This window comes from Nyctereutes procyonoides, unplaced genomic scaffold, assembly GCF_905146905.1.
Source record: "Nyctereutes procyonoides isolate TBG_1078 unplaced genomic scaffold, NYPRO_anot_genome, whole genome shotgun sequence".
Classification (NCBI taxonomy): Eukaryota; Metazoa; Chordata; class Mammalia; order Carnivora; family Canidae; genus Nyctereutes; species Nyctereutes procyonoides.
Genome location: NW_026575134.1, coordinates 21,363,440 through 21,386,304, shown reverse-complemented (window position 1 = coordinate 21,386,304; position 22,865 = coordinate 21,363,440). Strand labels below are relative to the sequence as shown.

At 36.4% G+C, this 22,865-nt stretch overlaps 1 protein-coding gene and 1 non-coding gene across 8 annotated transcripts in view; both read left to right on the top strand.

Annotated features, from left to right (window-relative positions):
- The window catches only part of CACNA2D1 (calcium voltage-gated channel auxiliary subunit alpha2delta 1), a 476,566-nt gene that overhangs the window by 375,441 nt on the left and 78,260 nt on the right, over positions 1-22,865 (top strand). For all 7 annotated transcript variants that reach the window (XM_055300850.1, XM_055300848.1, XM_055300849.1 and 4 more), the window contains exons 11-12: positions 11,942-12,100; positions 17,246-17,350. In XM_055300850.1, the coding sequence (XP_055156825.1) occupies positions 11,942-12,100; positions 17,246-17,350 (264 nt within the window). The remainder of the gene's footprint in view (positions 1-11,941; positions 12,101-17,245; positions 17,351-22,865) is intronic.
- Positions 4,233-4,339, top strand: LOC129494455 (U6 spliceosomal RNA). The gene has a single exon (XR_008661349.1). It is a non-coding gene; the product is annotated as a U6 spliceosomal RNA (small nuclear RNA).

Below are 22,865 nucleotides of genomic sequence, written 5' to 3'. Positions count from 1 at the left end.
CCAGCAGCATGAGCAGCACCTGGCAGCTGGTTAGGAGCCCCCACCTAGGGAATCAGAATCTTCACTTCCGGAGTCTCTCAAGGGATTCCTAAGCAGTGAGGAAATCAGGAAATCCCACCAGGGAGGTACCTTCAGCAAAGTCCAGCAGGCATCTGTCTAGAGCTTGTTGTAACTTACGGTGCTTATCATTGATTTAGATTTTAAGATCTTGGTAATTCACAGCATTTCTAGTAGTATGGACGTTTATGAATATTCTTATATTGTAGCCATTTGCATTTTGGGGGGGTTTACTAAAACAGGAAGGAGTAGAGTTAGGTTTCTTAAAAGAATGAAAGTTCTCTTTTATATGTATTTGAGTTGTTAAAGGTAAAGATGGGTGCTTTTTAAAATTACCTTCATTTAAAAGACATAAAGAAGACTCCCAAAGGAGAAATTGAAAGATTATAACAGGGCATGTATTCCAGGTTATTTAGTTAAAAAAAAAATATTGCCAGAGGATAACTTAATTGCTTTGCAAGTATAACCAAAGTTTATAAGAAGGTGTTGACAACCATGATATTTTTTCCATTAATTACATGGTACACTAAAGATAGTTTTTGGTACTTAGAAATTAATTACATTTTCAGTTTTAGAAATAGCAAAGTAATAAGGTGATGCAGAAGGAATACTTCCCTTTTGAACTGATCTGTTGTTTTTATTTATTATTTACTTTAAAAAAATTTTTTTTTAATTCGTGAGAGACACAGAGAGGCAGAGAGAGAAGCAGGCTCCCCACGGGGAACCCCATGTGAAACTCGATCCCAGGACCCTAGAATCACGACCTGTGGCAAAGGCAGAGGCTCAACCACGGAGCCACCCAGGCGCCCCTGATCAGTTATTTATAAAGCGTAGAAGTTAGAACTTACCTACTGGATCTTCAAGGACTTGGAAAAGAGTCCATGCCCAGTAAGCACAGTTGTGTGTCAGTATTTACTGGGTAAAATTAGAGTCCCTGTATTCATTTAATTATAAGAATAGGTGAAGAGAGTGGCTTGGACTAAACTAAGCTGTAGGTTTAGCCAAGTTGCTCACAGTTACTTAAACTATCATATCTGCTCCTATTTACTTAGTAGGTTTAAATTCAGCAGAAATTAAAGTATAAGTTGATACTGCACTAAGGTATTTGGAGAATGTATAGACTTGAACCTAATTTGTGAATAGCCAAACCCCATTTCAGCACATTTCCTAAGGTTCTAGAAAGCATTTTGAGAATTTTGATGTCTATGTTAGAGCTTGGAAACATGTGTTTAAACACAAAATCTTTTTTGTTTTATGCTCCATTGTAAGAGACTTTGTCATAAAGGGACTATTTGCATGTTAAATCCTCTTATAAATTTCAAATATTGGCATTTGCTTTTTCTCATAATGAATTCATCTTTCTAATGTTTTGTCCAGTGTTTGCACGCTTTAAAAATATATTCCACACATTTTTGCATTCCTCATATCTCCTGTTTAAATGCTCTGTTAATAGGTATCTTCTTTATTTAATTTTTTCTGTTTTTTTCCCATAATCATACTGTAGATTTTTCAAATATTTATATTACTCAAATATATTTTCCAATATACATATATGTTTATATATTTGACTTCAGTGGAATTGAGTTAGGTTGAATTTCCTCAGTTTGTGTTGATAACTTTTTGTTGATCCCAAATGGTATTTTGCATTTAAAAGAACTCATTGGTGATGTTACTAACATTGCTTAAAAAACAGATCTGCTCTTTCTCTTAGGTACAGATCTTAATATTATGCACAGATTAGAAATCACTTCCGTTTACCCAGAGTCTTGATACTTCTGAGTGTATATAGATGCATGCTTACTCCCCCTCTTTGCTCAGATCTTTGCTCAAGTTCTTCCCTACTAGGAAAGGCCCATCTCCAGTACCATTCCCGTTTTACTTACACTAATGCTGTAATTAGTATCTGTCACTTTATATCACTTTTTCTTTGTAGCATTTGTCTCCACCTGATACTTTATATATACATGTTTGTTGTTTAGTTTCTGTATCCCACCTCTCCAGCATTGGATGTTTTCTTGAGTATAGAGACACTGTTTCGCTGAAATGTACATAGAAAAATTCAAGACTGGTAGTGCTGCTTCCTTAGTTGAGTCTATTTCTTTGTTAGTCATAACAGTATGGGGAGTGCTACATAGTTGTCAGTATTTTTTTTAAAGATTTTTAGTTTTTTAATTTATTCATGAGAGACACACACAGAGAGGCAGAGACACAGGCAGAGGAAGAAGCAGGCTCCATGCAGGGAGCCCGATGTGGGACTCGATCCCAGGACCCTGGGATCACAACCTGAGCCGAAGGCAGATGCTCAACCGCTAAGCCACCTGGATGCCCCAATTGTCAGAATTTTATAATGAATTTCAATCAGTGATCAAATATTTTTGCATTCTTAAAGAGGCATCTTCACTTATCTGTGTTGTAGCATCTCTTTTCTGGAAGTACATTAGACATTTGTGTCCTTCTCTTTGAATGATACACAAATTTAGGCAAATCCAGCCAAACTCAAAACTGATTTTTTTTTTCAACTAGAGAAGACATTCCAGATAATCAGCCTCAGGTAAATATAAAAACATTGAGCATATTTTCAGTTTTGCATCATAGTGTTGGTAAAGAGGGAAAAAAAAATCAGAGTATATGATCTTTTAGGCATTTCATTAAAGTTTCACCCTTCGAAGCTGACAGCTAAATTTCCACAGGGCTATGAACAACAACAACAACAATTTGTAATAGAAATACGGGATCCCTGGGTGGCGCAGCAGTTTAGCGCCTGCCTTTGGCCCAGGGCATGATCCTGGAGAACTGGGATCGAATCCCACGTCGGGCTCCCAGTGCATGGAGCCTGCTTCTCCCTCTGCCTGTGTCTCTGCCTCTCTCTCTCTCTCTCTCTCTCTCTCTCTCTCTCTCTCTCTGTGACTATCATAAATAAATAATTTTTTTTAAAAAAAGAAATAATACTAATGCATTTATTATACCTTAAGAATGAGGGATCCCTGGGTGGCGCAGCAGTTTAGCGCCTGCCTTTGGCCCAGGGCGCAATCCTGGAGACCCCGGATCGAATCCCACGGGATCGAATCCCACGTCGGGCTCCCGGTGCATGGAGCCTGCTTCTCCCTCTGCCTATGTCTCTGCCTCTCTCTTTCTCTCTCTCTCTCTCTATGACTATCATAAATAAATAAAAATTAAAAAAAAAAAGAATGATGTTGGGGTGCCTGGGTGGCTACGTCAATTAAACATCCCAGTCTTGATTTTGTCTGAGGTCATGACCTCAGGGTTATGAGATCAAGCACTGTGGCCTCTCCACTGGGTGTGGAGCCTGCTTAAGATTCTTTCAGATCAAATGATAAGATTTTAGAATTTGAGGGTCTTTCCAGTTCATGTAGTAAAGCCTCTCCACGCCCCTCCCCACCATTTTTTCCAGAAAGGAGAGAACTGAAGGCCAGAGGACATAGTTGAATCCGTTGTGGCCATTGATGCTTGTTAGAAGTAGGGCTTGAGCTAGATTTGACTTTCCTAAATTGGATTAAAAAATGGAAAATTCTTAATCAATTTTTTTATATACTAGACCAAAGAAAACATAAACCAGCAGCCAGTGTTGAGGGCATAGCAATATCTATTTCAGAACAAGAGTTTTCAACTCCCAGAGTACTAATAACAAATTGATTGCATCTCTAATTGTGCAATGGTAATGACCCCCTTCTGATTTTCTCTGGACAGGGATTAATAATACAAATTAGAATCCTGTTCACAGTGTTTCAAAAACGTCATGAATTACCTAGCAATACTTTTAATGATATATTTGGAATCGCATTTGAGAAAAGAGAAAAGAATATGAGATACATGTAGAAGAGTTGAATGGAGATATAATAATAAATATGGAATTAATAACTCTCCTTGAAATGAGAAGGTGGCTCATATGAAGATGTCAGTTTGCCCAAAATTTATTGGTAAATGGAACTTTAATGAGACCAACAGATAGTTACATAGTTGAACAGAAAGATGATGTGGAAAAAGAAGCATGACCAGGTGTGGCAGCTTACTCTTTTGGTATAAATTGAAAATTATTTGACACGGTAGAGTGTGTTCAGCGTTTGGGTTTGCAGTGACTCTGGGCACTTTGCTTAACATTCTAAGTAAGTCTCATTTCTTCAACTGCGTCATGGAAACTATTAAAACTAAACTCAGTGCTTGCTTCGGCAGCACATAGACTAACATTGGAACAATACAGAGAAGACTAGGATGGCCTCTATGCCAAGATGACTTGCAAATTCATGAAGTGTTCCATGTTTTTAAATCTTCAAACAAATAAACAAACTAATCCATAAACTTCACCATAAACTTGGTGAAGATTAAATGAATTCATTAAAGTGCTTAGCCTGGTACATTTGTGATTCTCCATATATGTTAGCTCATATTTGTATGATTAATATTAAAAGTTAAGAAGTTAGTGAAACAATGGAAATAGTGAAGGAATAGTTCTAGAAATGTATTCCACATCTTCACTTGTTATAGAGAATGGATCACAAACCACTAAGTATTCAGTAAAAGGGAAAATCGGCTACTCAGGGGAAAACCGCTTAATGTAATTGTCACCTCATATTATTGGGGGAAATAAATTTTACCATCAAACTACAGTGTAAAGTGTAAAATAAGCAAACACTACATTGTAAAATAAGCAAACAAAACCATCAAATGTTAGTAGAGACTATAGATGACATTTATCTAATTATAAATGGTTTTGTAAGCATATTATTTTAAGAAACCATAAGAATAAGTTTAAAGGTTAAAATTAGAAAGCAAACCACAAACTAGAGAAAGAAGACTTACAATTCACAAGATTGTATGAAAATTGATAAATGAGAAAGAGTTTTACGTCAAAAGCCATCAAAGAAATTCAAGTAATTAAAAGATTAAAATAATATTTTTACTTAGAATTTAGCAAATAAAACTTTTAAGTGTTCATGAAAATGGAGTGAGATTGTTAGAAATATAGTATAAATTGGCACAAAATTTCTAAGTTGGCAATAGCTTAACCTTAAAAATCATTCTTAACTGGGAATATTATGTACATATGTGTATAGTTAAATGTTACCACTTATTTCTTTAGTTTTAGGATAACCATCTCATTTCCTTATATTTCCAGTTTCTAAGTTACCTATAAAAAATAGGAAAATCAAAATAAACTATTTTTAATAGGAATAAAACAACCAAGGTTTTAAGGATTTCATGCTATTCACTTTGCTTTTATTTTCCTGCATCGCCATCTGGTGTCCAACATGTGGATAGCTTCTGATACCAAAATTATGAGTCTGATACACAGAATTGTATCATTTATTTAATTTAAATAATTCATTTAAATTAAGTTTTGTATAGGATAAATTTGTTACATAAATTATTTATTATACTTATTTAAATAAGTTCACTCATATTTTATAATTAAAATATATATCCATGTTTAAAGCAGGCTAATCTGAATTTGAGTTGTTTTTGCTAGTTTTATACGCAGCGTGAGCCCACCATTTTGCTTTTACATGGAAACAAAGAGAAGACAGATCAGTAAGACAAGTTCTAAGAAATCATTTAGATAATGTTACAATTTTCCAAAAACCAAGAAATTATAAGTTATGTCCATTTTACCCATTAAAGAATGTTTTATAATTAAACAGTGTACAAAGTACCCTACAGCAAGTCTGTCTTTGTAAGGATCTAGACTACATGGATTAGGGGAAGGGGTAAAAATGAAAGGTGAGCTGAGTGGTCAAAGATTAAATGTGCCATTTCTATTTCTCTGCAGTTCCAAGTGTAATAATATCACCTTTGGGGTTATTTTATCTTTAATTCTTAATATTTCTAGAGGAAAACTATTTAAGCCCACTAAGGATTTCAAAGGTAGACTTGGTGCCCTGTGAAAATGTTAGGACACCCCATGAGGGTGCCATTCCTATACAAGGCTGCTTTCGATGAACTTGATGCTTCTTTGACTTAGATTGTGCATCAAGACAGTACCAACATTTCCTTTTTATCCAAGGTGGATTCAATGAACAGCAGAGTTCTCTGTCTCTGAAATATTTTGTGAAATGATTTCTTACTTAGCAGGGCATCTGAGAACAAAAATACTGTCTTTATAAAACTAAGACTTTAAATTACTTCACTTGAGAGGTTAACAATGTATTTTGGCACTAGAAGTATCTTTTAATATGATGTGTGTACTTGACGATATTTAATAGAAATGTTCTTTGGAAGTATTGAAATTTACTGTTCATGGTTATTTCAGAGGCTATTTCAAACATTAAATTAATGTTTGAAGGATACTTGTATCATCCTGTTAGTGACCTTCAATTGAAGGTCACTAAAACTGGTATCGTTTATCAGAATCTTTCTCACTAATCTAGGAGTCCATTCTGGTTTCAGCATACTAATGGTTTTACAAAAATATTTTTTTAATGATAGAGTTGCACTTTTTAAACATTTTTAAATTTAAATTCAGTTTACCAACATATAGTATAAAACCCGGTGCTCATCTCATCAAGTTCCCTCGTCAGTGCGGGTCACCCAGTTACCCCAGCCCCTGCCCATCTCCCCTTCCACTACCCTTTGTTTGTTTCCCAGAGTTAGGAGTCTCTCATGGCTTATCTCCCTCTCTAATTTGTCCCACTCAGTTCCCCTCCTTTCCCTTCTACTCCCTTTCACTATTTCTTATATTCCCCGTATGAGTGAAACCATATGATGATTGTCCTTCTGATAGAGTTGCACTTGAGTTAGCTTCTGCTATGTGCCAGATTCTTTAATAGGTGTTTTACATACATCTTCTTTTTTGGCATTTTAATAGTGTTATATTTATATGTATGAATTTATAAGCTTAACATTATAAAGCTAAAATATAATTTCTATAGTTAGGAATCTATAGCTTGATTTTGATTAGTATTTCACACTGTCTTATGAAACTTCCTACATACATTTATTAAATATTTATAGCGTGCTATTATATATCCAGTACTGAGGTTACAGTGGTGGGCTGGCTATTTTCTATGACTATGTGGGTTTCTGATCCAGGGGAAGAATCTATCAAGATACATACAGAGAGGTAGGAAATTTTAACAGAGTTGTGTTCTGAGAAAAAAAAAAAAAAAAAAAGATACTCCCAAGGATGAGGAGATCTTATAATGGAGTGGTTTGACCTAGTCACGAATGATCATGAAAGCCTTTTGTAAGGAAAAACTATTGAGGAAGAGAAGAAAAGTGTAGGCAGAACAGGTTATATGGAAGGAGGAAATGAAAGAATGAAAGAATTTTTGTTTGCTTGAGTAAGGATACTAAGTTCTGTATGATTTATACCCCAGATGCTCACTTCTTTTTTTTTTTTAAGATTTTATTTATTTATTCATGAGAGACAAGGTAGAGGGAGAAGCAGGCTCCCTGTGGGGAGCCCCATGTAGGACTCAATCCCAGGACCCTGGGATCATGCCCTGAGCCAAAGGCAGATGCTCAACCCTGCTCAACCCAGCCCCCCCCCCCCAGCTGCTCACCTTAGCCCACACGTCTTTCTTCCTCAGCATTCTAGCAGAGATTTTCTCAACAGCTCTTATAAAGGACCTACTTGATTGAATTTTCTGGGATCAGGAAAGGAATCCATGTGATATTGTTTTGGATTTCTAACTCTCGGGTTATTTAAATATACAATTTTTTCTTTAAATAAAAGCATGTTCTTAATAATTGACAAAAGCAGGGATCCTTAAATCTATTTTCACTCACAATATACTATTTCTAAGCTAATACTATATTTTTAAACTTTTGCCCTAAGATTTTTAATACATAAGTGATTTATGTATTAAATATGTGGTTTATAAATGAAAATTTAGGCACATGTTACCAAAGACTGCAGTTTAAGCTTGTGAAAATAAACCTGTTCTTTTTGTCTATTCTAAAAGCAGATGACTGTAAGGTGTCTGTGAAATACACACTTACCTAATTTGGAACTTTTGAAATTTCTCATCCCTTTCCTAAGAGAATAAGATTTGCTATGGGGACTTATACTTTGTAAGCTATTTCTTCCCCTGCATTATTTATGAGTTTTATTATGAGTATGATCATACTATTTCTGTTATACAACACTGGATTTGTATTTAATGAATTGAATTTACATTTAATCAGTTTGTGTTAAAGTGACTTAATGAGATGCTTCATTTTTCTGTGTTAAAAGCAGGTCAAGGCCAACCGAACTCAGGGCAATGCATTATTTAGTGCTCATTTTCTGCATAACTTGTCATTTTATCATGGTTCGCAGTTTAACTAAATCAGTTAATAACATTTCCTGTAACCATTTCTAATAATTCTCTGAGGTCAGACATTTTACTCTTAATGCGTTGGCAAACTTCTTTTTTCCCCCAACTTTCTAACATGAGAGTTCTCACGCACTTTTGTTTTCAAAACGGAATGTGCAGAATCAGATTGTGTCAGATTATCAAAGAATGGAATAAAAGAGGCAGTGGAATTTAGAACTGGAGATACTGCGTTTCTAACATTAGAGTTTATGGAAAGAAAGAAATCTATCGGATAATCTTAGTCATATGTAGGATGTACCTGAAAGTAACGTTAAAGTAAAAAGGAGAAAGAACCCAAATTATTTATCTATGCAGGACATTTCCCTTCTTGTTTTATCTCTACTCTGCAAACTTTCCAGCTCCCCAGTTACTTTATCTTTATTGTGGCTTTTGTCCCCAGTGAACAGCAAGGCAGACAGTAACTGTCACCGGTCAACTCCCGTGGCCGTCTTCGCCCAGCCGCGTCTATACTGCGCTCTTCCTGCTTCTCCGCAGAGCCGAAAGTCGATCCACACTCGGCGGTCACTCCTCCACGCGCAGGCCCTGTCTGTCCTTCCCTCATTTCACAAGACTTTGACATTGCACCTCTTTTCTCTTCCCTGCATCTTTTCCTCCCTTCACGCTTCAGTATCCGTCCCCTCCTGCCCTGGGCCCTTCCCTTGGCTCATCCCGACAGGCACCCCCTTTCCACCCGGGTTTCCCAGCCGGGGTCTGAAGCCCCTCCACCTGCCACCACTTCCACCGCCGTGGAACCTCCCCGATGATGACTGTGCAGCCCGATGAGTTCCCTGGACACTGGGAATTCTGCATCTTTGTACCTGAACTGCGGTTTCTTCCCTGAGACTTTCTTTTCTTCTCTCATCATCCCGAACGGCCTCGTCTCCTGATTTCCTTCCTGCCTCCAAGGGAACTTACTTCTACTAAGTTTTCTTAAGGACTCCTTCGATGACTTTCCTTTTATTTATATGGATGTACAGGAAATTTCTTTGCTGAAGCCTTCTATTTTTTTTTTTTTTTTTAAATCTTTAGCCAAGACTTTGGAGCCTCTTGCCTTGAATGTTACGATTTCCTGACTTCACCATCTGTGTGTCTTCCTTATGTTGAAAACTCCCCCTCACTCAGACTTGGACTCTGCTTCCCTTGCCTCCTCCTCAAGTCCCCCCGAACCCATCACTCCTCCAGCCCTCCGGCCCTCCTGATGCCCAGGTCAGACCCCTGCATGGCATTCACAACACCACTCTCTTACTAAGCAACAGCCCCAGCCCACCTTCACATGCTGGGGATTCTTCCTCCAGAAAAGGTGTGCAACCCCTCCTCTTCTGACCATCTCCACCAGTAGCACAGCCACTTATTACACTGAGTTGGGTTACTGTAGAGCCTCCTAATTATTTTCTCTCCTTCGAATTTTGCTCGCCTTAAATCCATTTCCCAAACAGCAGCTTGCATGATCTCTTAAATTTTTACATTTGATTATTTCGTCTGTGGCTTAAAATCTTTCTGTGACTTTCCATTTGACAGGAAATCAAATCCCAGGTCTTGAGCATTTCTGTTAGACCCTGCATGATCTAACCCTGCCTCCCTCCCCAAGTTCATTTTATGTCATTGTCCTCCTCACTCATGTGTGACTGAGCTAAACTCCCCTCCTTTATGTATCCCTAAAAGGCTTCCCTTTTGTTGCTCTGTTGGCCTGAAATGTTCTTCTGCAGTAGTCTTCAATGAGACATTTCTCTGGAATCACAGGAAATGCTATTTCTCATGTGAATTTTCTCCCGACTACTCATAGTCCAAACTAGAACCTACTTGTGATATTGTCTCCTAAGCAATAATACTGTATTGCTTTACAGAACTAATCAGGTGTCGTAATATGTTAAGAGGTCCTACAAGAGTAGTGAAAATCCCAGACCCTTAGGTCACACCACTAGTCTGGTCCTGACTCTGTGTCTCGTTTGCCGTGTGACTTTGGGCAAGTTCTTTAACTCCCTCAGTGCCTCCGTTTCTTTGTGAATAGTGATAATATGTATCTTTTCGGGCATTGGCAAAGAGGAAATGATTAATATTTGTAGAGTAAATGCAACAGAGTAGACACCGTATATGTGCTTATTACATCCATACATATGTATATGTTTGTGCATAATTTACTTAATGTGTAAAGGCACAAAACTATCACCCGCCACAATTCTTGACCTATCACAAGCTGATAGTAAATATTTGCTTACTGAATTGATGAAACATGCAGTGTACCTTATAATTAAGCGTCATTGATTTTCAGAGAAAAAAGGAATGTTGTATTATAAGAATATGTGATCAGTTATAACATTTATATTTCGGTTTGTGATCCACCTAATAAAATTATTTAATTATATGTTTTTGAGAAAATCTCCAACATTTCGTCTTGCCAGGCCCCTACCTTCTAGCAAGCATGGCTTCTCGTTATTCCCATTTTGCAGATGTGATACTCGGCCCCGAGAGTCTAAGGGCTCATACAAATCGCAGAGTTAGTAAGTGATAGGATGATTCCACTGTCTCAGTGTCCTGGATCTCACTGCACTACTCACTGTTCTTATCTTTTTTGGAAATACCCAATGAACTTTGTGAATACTTTTAATAGGGTTGGTGCTATTACGTCTGTGAGGATTTTTGAATTTTCACTTGGGGCAGGTATCAGGGTTGACATTCTCTGCTCCTGTGGCCTCCTTGTTTGTTCAGGGCTTCATCACTCACAGCAGTACCTGTCTGCCCTTTACCTTGCCTCCAACGTTCCTCAGCCTTCTGATGAAAGCCCTAGAGTGATCAGTTTTAAAATGCCACCCTTTGGGGGCACCTGGGTGGCTCAATCCATTAAGTGGCTACCCTCGACTCAGGTCATGATCCCTAGGTCCTGGGATCGAGCCCCGAGCCCTGTGTCAAGTTCTCTGCTCACTGGGGAGCCTGCTTCTCCCTCTCCCTCTGCTGCTCCCTCTCCTTGTGCTCTGTCTCTGTCAAGTAATAAATAAAATATTTTAAAAAATAAAATAAAAGGCCACCTGTTGTTCTTGATTCTTTCACATTACTTTCCTGGATTAGCCCTGGTAGAAAAGGTTGTACCATCACATTTCAGAATTACTAGAAGTCTGTTTCTGTCCTTGACTTTGCCACTTTTCCACCTCACTTTTCCTTAAGAGAGGCAAGCAGGTGGTTAGCTTGTCCTTGATCCTGCCCAGGTGTTACCATATCATTTCTGGATTCTGAATACATTTCATTGTTTGTTGGTTTTTTTTTTTTTTTTCCCTTCTCTAAAGGCTGAGAAAATCTGAGAACTGAAAGGGACTTTCCGTACGTAATTCAAGCCCCAAATTTATAATCAGAGAAACTGAGCTTCAGGAAGGTGAGTGACAGGCTCAGGGTTACAGTAGGAGTTGAGGGCTCAGAGGAAAATCGCCATTTGATCCTTAGTGTGCTTTTGTTACCAGTTTATTCATTTATGAAAGAGAAAGCAATGCAACTGGATTGGGACATACAAACCACAAATTCAAATAAAATGATGTGATTGATTTTCATGTTCACTTATATGTTTACTTTTTTATCTTTCACAGTTTAACAGCAATGCCCAGGATGTGAGCTGTTTTCAGCACCTTGTCCAAGCCAATGTGAGAAATAAGAAAGTGCTGAAAGATGCGGTGAATAATATCACAGCAAAAGGAATCACTGATTATAAGAAAGGCTTTAGTTTTGCTTTTGAACAGCTTCTTAATGTAAGTATCCATACCACCCTCTTTTCTCTTTTATTACTGAATCACAGCATATGAATTTCAATATGCTGGTCCTTACTACTATCAGGACTTCAATTACATAACAGTGCAGCTTTTCATTTAATTTAAAAGCAGACGTGTCCAGGCAGTAGAAATCTTTGAGCTCCTTTTATGTTTGAAGCCAAGATTCAAAAGACATACAAAATGTAGACATTCTTTTTCTTTTAGACCCCTTCTTCCATCATCTTTTAAAACTCTGTTTAAAAAGCTCATTTGTAAGAGAATTATTTGATTTTTATATGAGCACTTCCAACTTACTTGGCATATTTAGAATATCGTTTCCTTTTTGTTATCTCAATTGGGACTGTATTTATCTGGATACTTGTGTTTCCAATCATCTGGTGGTCAGTGAGAATGCTTTAGTTTAAACATCTGTTTGGTTCTTAAAATTGTTTCTTAATGTACAGAAAGGTCCAAATGGCCGACATTAAGGTGAGGAGGACATACAATGCCAGAGTAGGAATTCCTTCCTCAGTGAAGATCACTCTCCAAACAAATCACTCATCGGTGTCTCCATTTAGACTCTAGACTCCAGCGTGCCTACTGCCTGCCCCATACTATGTAGCACATATCTTACACTGCGGACTAGTGTTTGCAAGTGGCCGTGTCATCTGTTTCACTTTGAACTCTTCAAGTGCAAGAATTATCATTCAGTTTTTTAACTATCATGAAGCAGTAGTATGGCAGTGGTTGAGCGTATGGACCCAACCTTTCTCTACATTGGTTTCCTTCCTTAAACCATGGCACATACTCAGAGGGATTGTGGATAGAATTGTCCACAGAACCTGACACACAGCAAACCTCATATGAGTGTGGGTTGTTGGCTTGGCATTGGAGTCATGATCATTGTGACTATCGTTAATGACTAGCACATGTCTGGTAGAGCTCATAATTCATACCATATTTGCTGAGTCCCTAAATAAGCCTTACCTGTGCTCTTGTCTGCAAATCTGACTTGGTTGTTCCCTAAGTAAAGCTTCTAAAAACAGCTTTCAAGATGTCTGATTGGTGCTTCATCCGTTTGTTCATTCAGCCAGTATGTATGGCATGCCTCACAATTTTCTGCCACATTACTAGTGCTAGAATAGCAAAGGTAAATAATACTGGCTGATCTCAAGTATGTCTAGCATGACACGGTAAATTACCATTCCTAGTACAATGTGCTCTATTCGAGGGCATTCAGGGTGTGCTTACTTGAGTGGGAACCAAAGGGGGTCAGGAAACTGTGGCATTTCCTTGAAAACAGGGTTTTGAAGAATGAGTAGAATCTCGGTAGGTAGATGAGAGATGGAAAATCATTTCAGATAAAAACAACAACATGGACAAAGGCATAGCCATATGAGATAGCATGGCACATTCCAAAAAACAACAGGTGCTTTGGCATGCCTGGGCTGTAGCAATGCAGGAGCTGTGAGGGGAATCAGAAGGCCATTAGATACCAGTTAATGAGGCATTTAGGAGCAAATGAAAAGTTTATAATGAGTGTTCAAAGTTAATTTGTTGTGTAAGTCCTGGTGTTGGAGTCAAAGCAAAGAAATGCTAAAAGGAGAGTGTAACTAATTGGATGGGGCTCTGGACTCACATACTTGGTGGCTGGTGACACAGGAATCTAGACAGAGGGGCTGTGAGAGTGGAGATGTACAGATTGTTCATTTCGGGTATGCGGGGTTGGGGGTGGTGATGTTTGTTAGGTAGCGTTAGAGAATTAGAGAAGTAGTTGAGTTTTGCACTTTCCAGGGGCATTATCTTTGGTAAAATGCATGTTTATTAAAATGATGTATGTTGGGTAGCAGAAGGATGAGAACTTGGAACTTGGGAATTCAGATGTAATTGACATGAGATTAAAATGTATTCTTTCTGTGGTAAAGAAATAGAAGTTGCTGGGTTTTTCACAGTTTTTTTTTTTTTCTTTTGAGTCAACTTAGGTTTTGCTAAGTTTTGGCATTTTAGTTACATTCTCAATATTGTTAATGTGAGTGGTTCACTCTTATTCAGCTTTCAGTTGTGAAATGAGAAGGGGCCTCAAGCTTCTTGTAGAATTTCCGAGGCTGCCTCATCAGAGAGGCCACATTAATTCCCAGATTCACTACTAATTGCTGATTAAATATGATTTAACTCCTCTTGGCCTCTTGCACTGCCTCTACCACACTTATAAGTGATTTTTAATATGTTCTCACTTATTCCCGAAATAAGTCTCAGATGTTCTGTTTTGCACATGTCCCTTATGTATTGCAGTTTTTCATTTTAAAATAATTTTCCCAGGGGCATTTGGGTGGATCAAGAGGTTAAGTAGCTGACTCTTGATTTCGGCTCAGATCATGATCCTTAGGGTCGTGGGATTGGGCCCCGCATCAGGCCCCGTGCTCAGCGAGGAGTCTGCTTGTCCCTCTCCCTCTGCTCCTTTCCCTGCTCTCTCTCTCTCTCTCAAGTAAATAAATAAATAATTAATTAAAAACTAATAATAAATCGAGAATTTTTCCCAGATGTCATTACTTGCCTATTCAAAGTTGAAGCATATCTTGTTACCTATCTTGTTACCTATTTCAAATCTTATTACCTATTTCAAATACTTCTAGTCACTGTCTTAATCACACAATGTCATTCTCTGGTTTTTGTTTGCCCTTGTAAAGTGTATCATTAAGATCCCTGAGCCAAGTATCAAATAGAATTAGATGTATCGTTTATCCCACAATACATCTTAAACTAAGATTTGAGTTAGTCCTCAGGGAGCATTTCATAAAATATTACAACTATACCGAGGTGCATTTTTCAAAAACAATTTTTTTTTTCAAAAACAAAATTTATTCAGTGTATATATGATAGATGCCATGCTGTATACTGGCCACACGGTGACGCAAGGACACACAGGGATATACATAATATAATCTGTTGTGAAATAACATAGTAAAGTAATTTACCAACTCTGCAAATTGTCATTTTATTGAAATAGTCAAGTTCTTGCCTTTATTTAATTTGTTACAAATCCTTAAGGTTTAATTGTGGTGATGGTGTGAACCCTTGGAGAACTGCAAATCCTCTGACCAGGTGCTGACTTTGCTCTACCACACATCTAGTAAGGAGGCTACTCTTGGGAAAAATCCTGGTGAAAACAAAACATTTCTTTATTCCCTCTTTTGTATATGTCCTAATACCTGTTTCTCTTGGGAAACATTATTATTTTAATTACACAAGCGATCAGTAAGACCCAGTGTGCTTACTTATACTGGTACTTGCATTCAGTAATAAAAATACCCCCACTACTTCCAAAAATGAAACCAAGTCCTTATGTAAAATCTTTACTTAATCACTTTTATGTAACAGTCCTTTAGATACATATTATTTTGCCTATCTTCCATAGCCAGATAAAAAGAAATCCTCAAAGAAATTAATTTTAGTTAAGGGATTTCAATGCCTTTCACAAAAGTATTTTGATGATAAAATATGTAACTTTTTGTATAGCCAAATTTTCAGATGGCTTTCTTCCAAGATAAGAACTATGCTTGAATGTGACAAATCGTATTAGTCAATACTTGCATTTTCACAATACTTGGTTAAAAGCTTTAACTGCCAGTGTTCTAATGGTCTAATCAATGGGGTGAGATTATATGAAACAGGATCTTTTCATCAATAGAGTATAGTATTGTCTTGATTAACTTTTACAACGGGAAATGGGATTTATCTTCTTTGAAAAGACAGAGTACAGACTTTCAGTAAGCCTAAACACTACACGAGAGTTAATGATTTTTTTATCAAAAATAGTAGTCATTTAAAGGCCATAGCTAGTGCTGGCCAATCTGGTAACCACAATCCCATGTGGCTTTTGAGATTTAAAAAGTGCCTGGTCTGAATTGAAATGTGTTGTAAATATAAGATATACAGCAGATTTGAAGAGCTACTATGAAAGAAAAAAATGTAGATTCCCTCAATAATTTAATAGATTTCATGTTGAATTGATAATATTTTGGATGACCGGGTAAAATAAAATACATTAGTAGAATTCACTTCAGAGATTTCTTCATACTTTTATTAATGTGGCTATTAGAAAGTCAAAATTACAAATTTGGCTTGCATTATATCTCCATTGAACAGCACTGACCTGGAGGCTTGGCATATTCAAAGAAGCTGAGCATTCATAAATTAGTATAAATAATCTTTTATTCTTAACACATTTGAAAACACATTTTCACAACAGTAGAAGCTTGAGATTGTAATTTCAGACCTCAGGGAAGCCCATCTTTCTAAATTAGTTGTTCATTTTAGTGGCCCTTTGGCGCTAATCCATTGTTTTCCTACATCAGACTCTTGGGAGATCTTAAAGTTTAAGAGAGGATTTGCCATTGGAATCGAGTCTTTCAGAATTAGAATATGTGTGGTGAGGATATTTGGGGTTAGGTATTGGCATTTACAAAGAGCATCAGGTGTTAAGGATCACCCAGGAGTTTATAATTTTGGAGAGGTAAAGGGAATAAAGTAGGATGAAAAAGAAAGAAAGGGAACAAAAATATTTGTAAATGGATTGAAAATATATGTAGAGGGACGTGCACATTTTTCATTCATACAAATTATTTGTTTCTGGTACAAATTATAGGGAAATAAATTTGATGTAATAACCATTAATTTAAATTCCATTTATTAATCAACCATGGAGAGGTTATTATATGCTGGGCTCTTGAAGATCAAAAAAAGATAAAATTTCGTACCTTTATGGCACTTAAATTCAATCAGGGGAAGCCAACAATAAACAAATAAAATAGAAACTATGTACATAAAAGAATGTAAAATACTATGAAGAAAAATACAACCTGGGAGAGAGACAGCAATTTAAAACATAGTTTCCAGTAAAGTCCTCACTGATAGGAGACATTTGATCAAAGACCCAAAGGAAGTGAAACCTATGAGTATCTGGCGGATGGGAAGAGGCCCTTGTAGGGACGGGCTGGGCCTGGTCTAGGAAGTGGTTCTTTGGAATATACTTACTGAACAAATCTTTCACCAATACCTGCAACCTGTTCATGCTCTTTAAACATTGTCTTATATTCCTTACCTTTTATTGTGAATGATAGACTTTTTTGTTTGTTTCCCTTATAGTATAATGTTTCCAGAGCCAACTGCAATAAGATTATCATGTTGTTCACGGATGGAGGAGAAGAGAGAGCCCAGGAGATATTTGCCAAGTACAACAAAGACAAAAAAGTGAGTGCAATTTTTTAGGATTTTAATCTTAATGTAGGTGGTTTTTAAGGAGACCATCAGGGAGGGGCAATAAGAGGAGATGTTAGTGTTGCTTATTATAAAATCATACAGATCATGGATTATAAACCATTGGCTAAATTACAGAATTACTGGGGCACCTGGGTGGCTCAGTGGATTAAGCATCTGCCTTTGGCTCGGGTCATGATCCCAGGGTCCTGGGATTGAGCCCCACATCTGGCATCCTGCTCAGTGAGGAGCCCACTTCTCCCTCTCCCTCTTCCTGCTGCTCTACTTCCTTGTGCGCTTTCTCTCCTCCCTGCCAAATAAATAAATAAAATCCTTTAAAAAATAAATCACAGAATTAAGCGTGATATTTTATGTGATCCATACTTACCTTATGTCTAATTTATTATTAAAATAGTTTGGGCCTATAGAATCCTATTTGATTCTTATATATAAATTCTATATTAGAAAATGTTACAGGAAGAGAATAACCAGAAGAGAATGGAAAAATAGCAACAGTTTGAACTTTTCTAGGATAAATTTATGATCATTTAATTATTAAAGATTATTGTAATAGTAAAACTTACTACAGATGCCTAAAAATTATCTGCACAATGTTCTGTAGATTTACAAATAAAGCAGTTTGTAATAGCAAAAACTGCATCCTCATTTGAAAACCTTTTGATTCTTGTTTATTTGTACCTAACTTAAAAGTAAAACAGTTATTTTACCAGCAAAATGGTTTTATTCTGGAATAGCAGAAGAATTTGAACTCAAGATGTGCAAACCATGGTAAGCCATAGTACTCGTACCAAAGGAAAGGAACACTACTCTATAGGGAAAAAAAGTGGAAGTTGGCAAGGGGCTGCTTTGAGCAAAAGTCAGAATTGAGGGTAGTAATGGTTTCTTGTTGGCTGAACTGAGGTGTTTTGTTACTGGCTGAACTCATTGCTGAACAAGGAGAAACTCTTTATCCTGCTGAAGTAGTAAAGTAAGCGTCTTCTGTTGTAAATGCAAAGTGCCTCTCCTTTTGGGGGTCTGCCACTGATGAGGGGTAGTGGGGCATGACAGCTCCTTCCTCGCTGTCTGGCCTCCCAGCACCATCGAAAACGAGGTTCCCTTTATTCATTTGTACAGTTTCAAGAAAATAGTTCAGACAAATTCTTTTATATATAACATTTTAAATGGTGTGCTATACCAATATGCAATGAGGAATGTGGAGACAAGTATTTTGAGGTTGGAATGTATTTGTTTCAATGATGGTTTAATTGCAGAGAAGAGTATTATTGTAGGGAGACCTGACTATTTTGAATGTTCATCCATGTAGCTAAACCTGCTGATATTGTGGAGAATATCAACTGTAACTATTTCTCTAGCAGTCCTACCATCATCTTATTTCATCTTTCTTACTCTTTGCATTTGCAGTGATCCTCAACTTGCTTTTTTAAAATGCTAAGGATTCATTTTTTTAAAAAAATGATAGATTTATAAGGTATTTTTTTTACGTTTCAGAAATTCCAACAGAAATTATATATTTGTCCAGAAGAAGTCTCTTCTGAGTAAAATGCCAGTTCACTTTGCTTTTAATTGGCGTTTTCACCATTTAGAGAGGTGTGGTTCATCATGAGCTATAGTGGATTGTTTTATATGCATTTCAGAAATTAAAAGGGGAAAGGAGAAAGGTGAATTAATATATTTAGATAGTTTTGCAGACTCAACATTGTGAATAATTTTGTACAGTAATGGTGAAAATTTTTGGAACACTTTGAAATGTCCTTAGGTGTTTTTTAGCCTATATGTGATGGGAATATGATTGAAGAATTGAAAACATATCCACACATATAACTTCAAATTAATTACAAACCTTTTTAACACATAACTTTCTCTTTGAATACTACATATGCTGTAATTATGTTATGACGTAAGTTGAATACATTGGTTGAGGGTTTTTTCTTTTTTTCCCTAAATACATGGTGATTTTAATTATATAGAGAAATCATTTCTTTTGAAAAAGTTAATAAATTGAACTGTTGAGTGAATACTTTCAAATGATAACTTGATGTTATGAATATTTCTTAGAAATTCCCAGAACTAAAAGTAATGGGAAGATGTGGGTGTATGGATCTAAGAGACAACGTATAGTAGTTACCTTATTTAGTAACTTAGCATTTTTCAAAATTCAGAGCAATCATTGCCCCTTAGAGGATGTCCCTGACTCTCCTCTCCCCTTTAGGCTTGTTTGCATGCTTGTGCTCTGGCATCAGCCCAGTCCTACATGTCCTTTACACTGTGCTCTACCCATGGGATATCTCCTTTGTCTGCTCTCTGGATTACTAGGTCCTACAAGCCTAGGCCTGTGTTTTAAGTCTGAACTCTAAGTACCCAGCAGAGAGCTCAGTTGGAAATCATTCTTAGAGACGGTCAAACAAAAGCTGGAAGCATGATTTCTATTATAGGACAAATACATAATTATATAAATAACTTGGGGCAAGGAATATTCAGCTTATTTAAATATTCTAAATAAGTCTAATATTACCATATTTTGAAGAGCTCAAGTAAAATAAAATAAATTTAACCCAAATTCTACTGTGTCTCAAAATCCTACTAGGTAATCTTACTCTTATAATTTGGAGGAGATTTTTTAACACCTTAAATTACTCATAATTTTAAGTATACTTTATTACTTTATGATAGAAGTATGTAAGTACAAGCCCCACTACTTATATCGTTTTTAAATGAATACATGTTTAGATAAACCATCTTTTACTTTATTATATCATCCAAACAAACCACCAGGAATCTCATTCAGTTCTGGGTATTTGTTCTGGGTATTTTTCTTTGTAAAGCAAGAATTTCTTAAAGGAATATAGCAATGAATTTCACATTTCATATCAGAATTTGTATCTAAGATGTATCTTGGTTTTAAGGCATTTATATTATATTCTAACAAGTTTAAATAAAAGAATACAAATGTATAAAAAGAGAAATGATTTTCATCTAAACTTGTAATTTTTCTTCTTCTTCTGAAATTGTATTTGCATCCAGGATTAACACAATAATATGTCTTAGAGGCATTTATCATGAGGGGTTATTTTTCCTTTTTTTTTTTTTAAATACAAGAGGAATTATGTCATACGAAAAGCAGTTGTTTTCTACCTTGTCACAAATTGTTTACTTGAATAAATGAGGAATTTACTAGTTTAAAGCCATTTTTCTATGTATACATTCTAAAAATTTCCAGTCTAAATATTAATATCTTAAGACACTGCTTCCCATCCCCTTCACCTTTTAAAGGAACTCAACTTTTTAAACAAAGCATTTTGTGACATGCTAAGCCACATAATAAATGATTCATATCACATTCACTTTTGTAAAACTAATGAATCTAGTCTTTTTCAACAGTCCTGCTGTTTGCTGACATATTGACATATTGACTCCTATGCTCTATGGACACACTTTTCTTAGAGCCACACACCTTCCAAAATGCCAAAGCAATTTTGGAAATGAATTAGCACTTAGTTTTGGCAATATAAATACTATTTTTGCCTAACACAAAAAGTAAGGTGTTCTTGGAATCAGATACTGTATTGGTTCTGTGATTCTCATCTCAGTGGCTATAGCAAAGTTCTGTAATGAGTACACGTACACATTATGCTTACCTACATATCCAGATATATCCACACATATGTATATCTATTTTGAATAGGCGTCCCCTCTGTCCAGTGTATCTCCAGGAACAAGAGACCATGTGTGCTACTTTGGCATGAGACTTTTTTTAAAGATTTATTTATTTATTTGTGATAGACCTAGAGAGAGAGGGAGAGAGAGGCAGAGACACAGGAGGAGGGAGAAGCAGGCTCCATGCCGGGAGCCCGACGTGGGATTCGATCCCGGGACTCCAGGATTGCGGCCTGGGCCAAAGGCAGGCGCTAAACCACTGAGCCACCCAGGGATCCCCTGGCATGAGATTTCTTATATAAAGTTGTATGAATCAAACCCAACAAGGTGGTTGAGCAGTAAATGAGGAGTAAGGAAATAGAAATCTTGAACTCCAGATCAGGTTGTTTAGATATACACACAGGTATGGATGTACACACACACACACACACACACACACACACACACATTTTAAGAATGGAAGAGCTAATTTATTATTCTGTATTATAGATTAGTAAAGGGATACACACACAGGAAAGCTGACAGATATAAAACAGGGAAATGATTATTGATGGAGATCCTTGAAAGAGGAGTGACAGAGAGATCACAGATCATAGATTTCTGATTTAACCAAGCAGGAATTGTATTTATGGAAACATTGCTCTCTCTCTCACATTTCTTGTGCACTCTGTTTTGTTGCTCAATGGCTTACCATATTTCCTAATGTGGGAAAACTATATTAAACAAAAATTTTGTGTCTTGGTATTTACATGTTCTGTATCCACAACACTGAAAATGATTTTAAGTCAGATCTTTGAGTATATTTGTATTTTGTCAAGACAACATTTACGTAGTTAGTTGTTTATGTGAAGGGCGTATGTGTGTATATAGTTTGTATATATACCTACTAAAAATGGCATGTATATATCTAAAATTTTTTTTCACCATCTTCAATAGGACTTCAAATGGTTGTGGATGAATTTGAGGATCCCTTTCTAACTTGTCCTCCATATTCAGAATTCCCCACCTTCCACCCTCCCACCCAATTTGTGACATTTGCAGCTCATAGATACTGATACGGAAGATAATTGCCTTTGTCATGTAAAGATGTATATGACACAAAATGTTCAGTATTTTTGCTGTAAGCATTTTTCTCATAGACATCTTTGCCACAAGCATTTTCACTGCAGCCATTTTCACCTTATAACTAAATGGGCATAAGGCAGTTTTGCCACTAAAGATTAAAAAAAAAAAACTTGATTGACAGATCAGTTTGACAGTTTAGTTTCTCAAACTGGTTAATAGTTTGATTTCTTTTCACCATCAATGCAGCATGCATTAATGGATTGTATTCCCATTTCCGTGTTACATGCATGTTAGTCCTCATAATGGTGTATATCCATTTCCTCTAGAATTTTGGAATGTCTTATCACTGGACATGTACCAGTATGCCAAGGAAAAACAACTGTGTAGAAGGCTTTCACAATACACACATAAAAAATACAAAGTGCAGTAATAAAATGCATCTTAGTGTTTGGAAACTGATTCCTCTTTTATAAGATGAAGTAAGAGATTTTAGCAAAAGAATAAAATTATGATGCCAAAGGAAGAGACAAATCAACAAGCAAAAAAATCCCAGAAAAGTATAACACTGAATGAAAGACTTCAAAGACCAGTGCTTAGGTTTAACCCACAGAATAAAAGCAGTGAGTTTTGTAGTATTGCTCAGAGAATGTATTCAGGTATTTTGTATTTCACAAGATAAAGTCTTGTAAAATTTGTTACTCATTTTCCATGTTTCATTATCTTTTTAAATGAATGATGCTCTATAATTTTCATTATTTTATCTTCTATA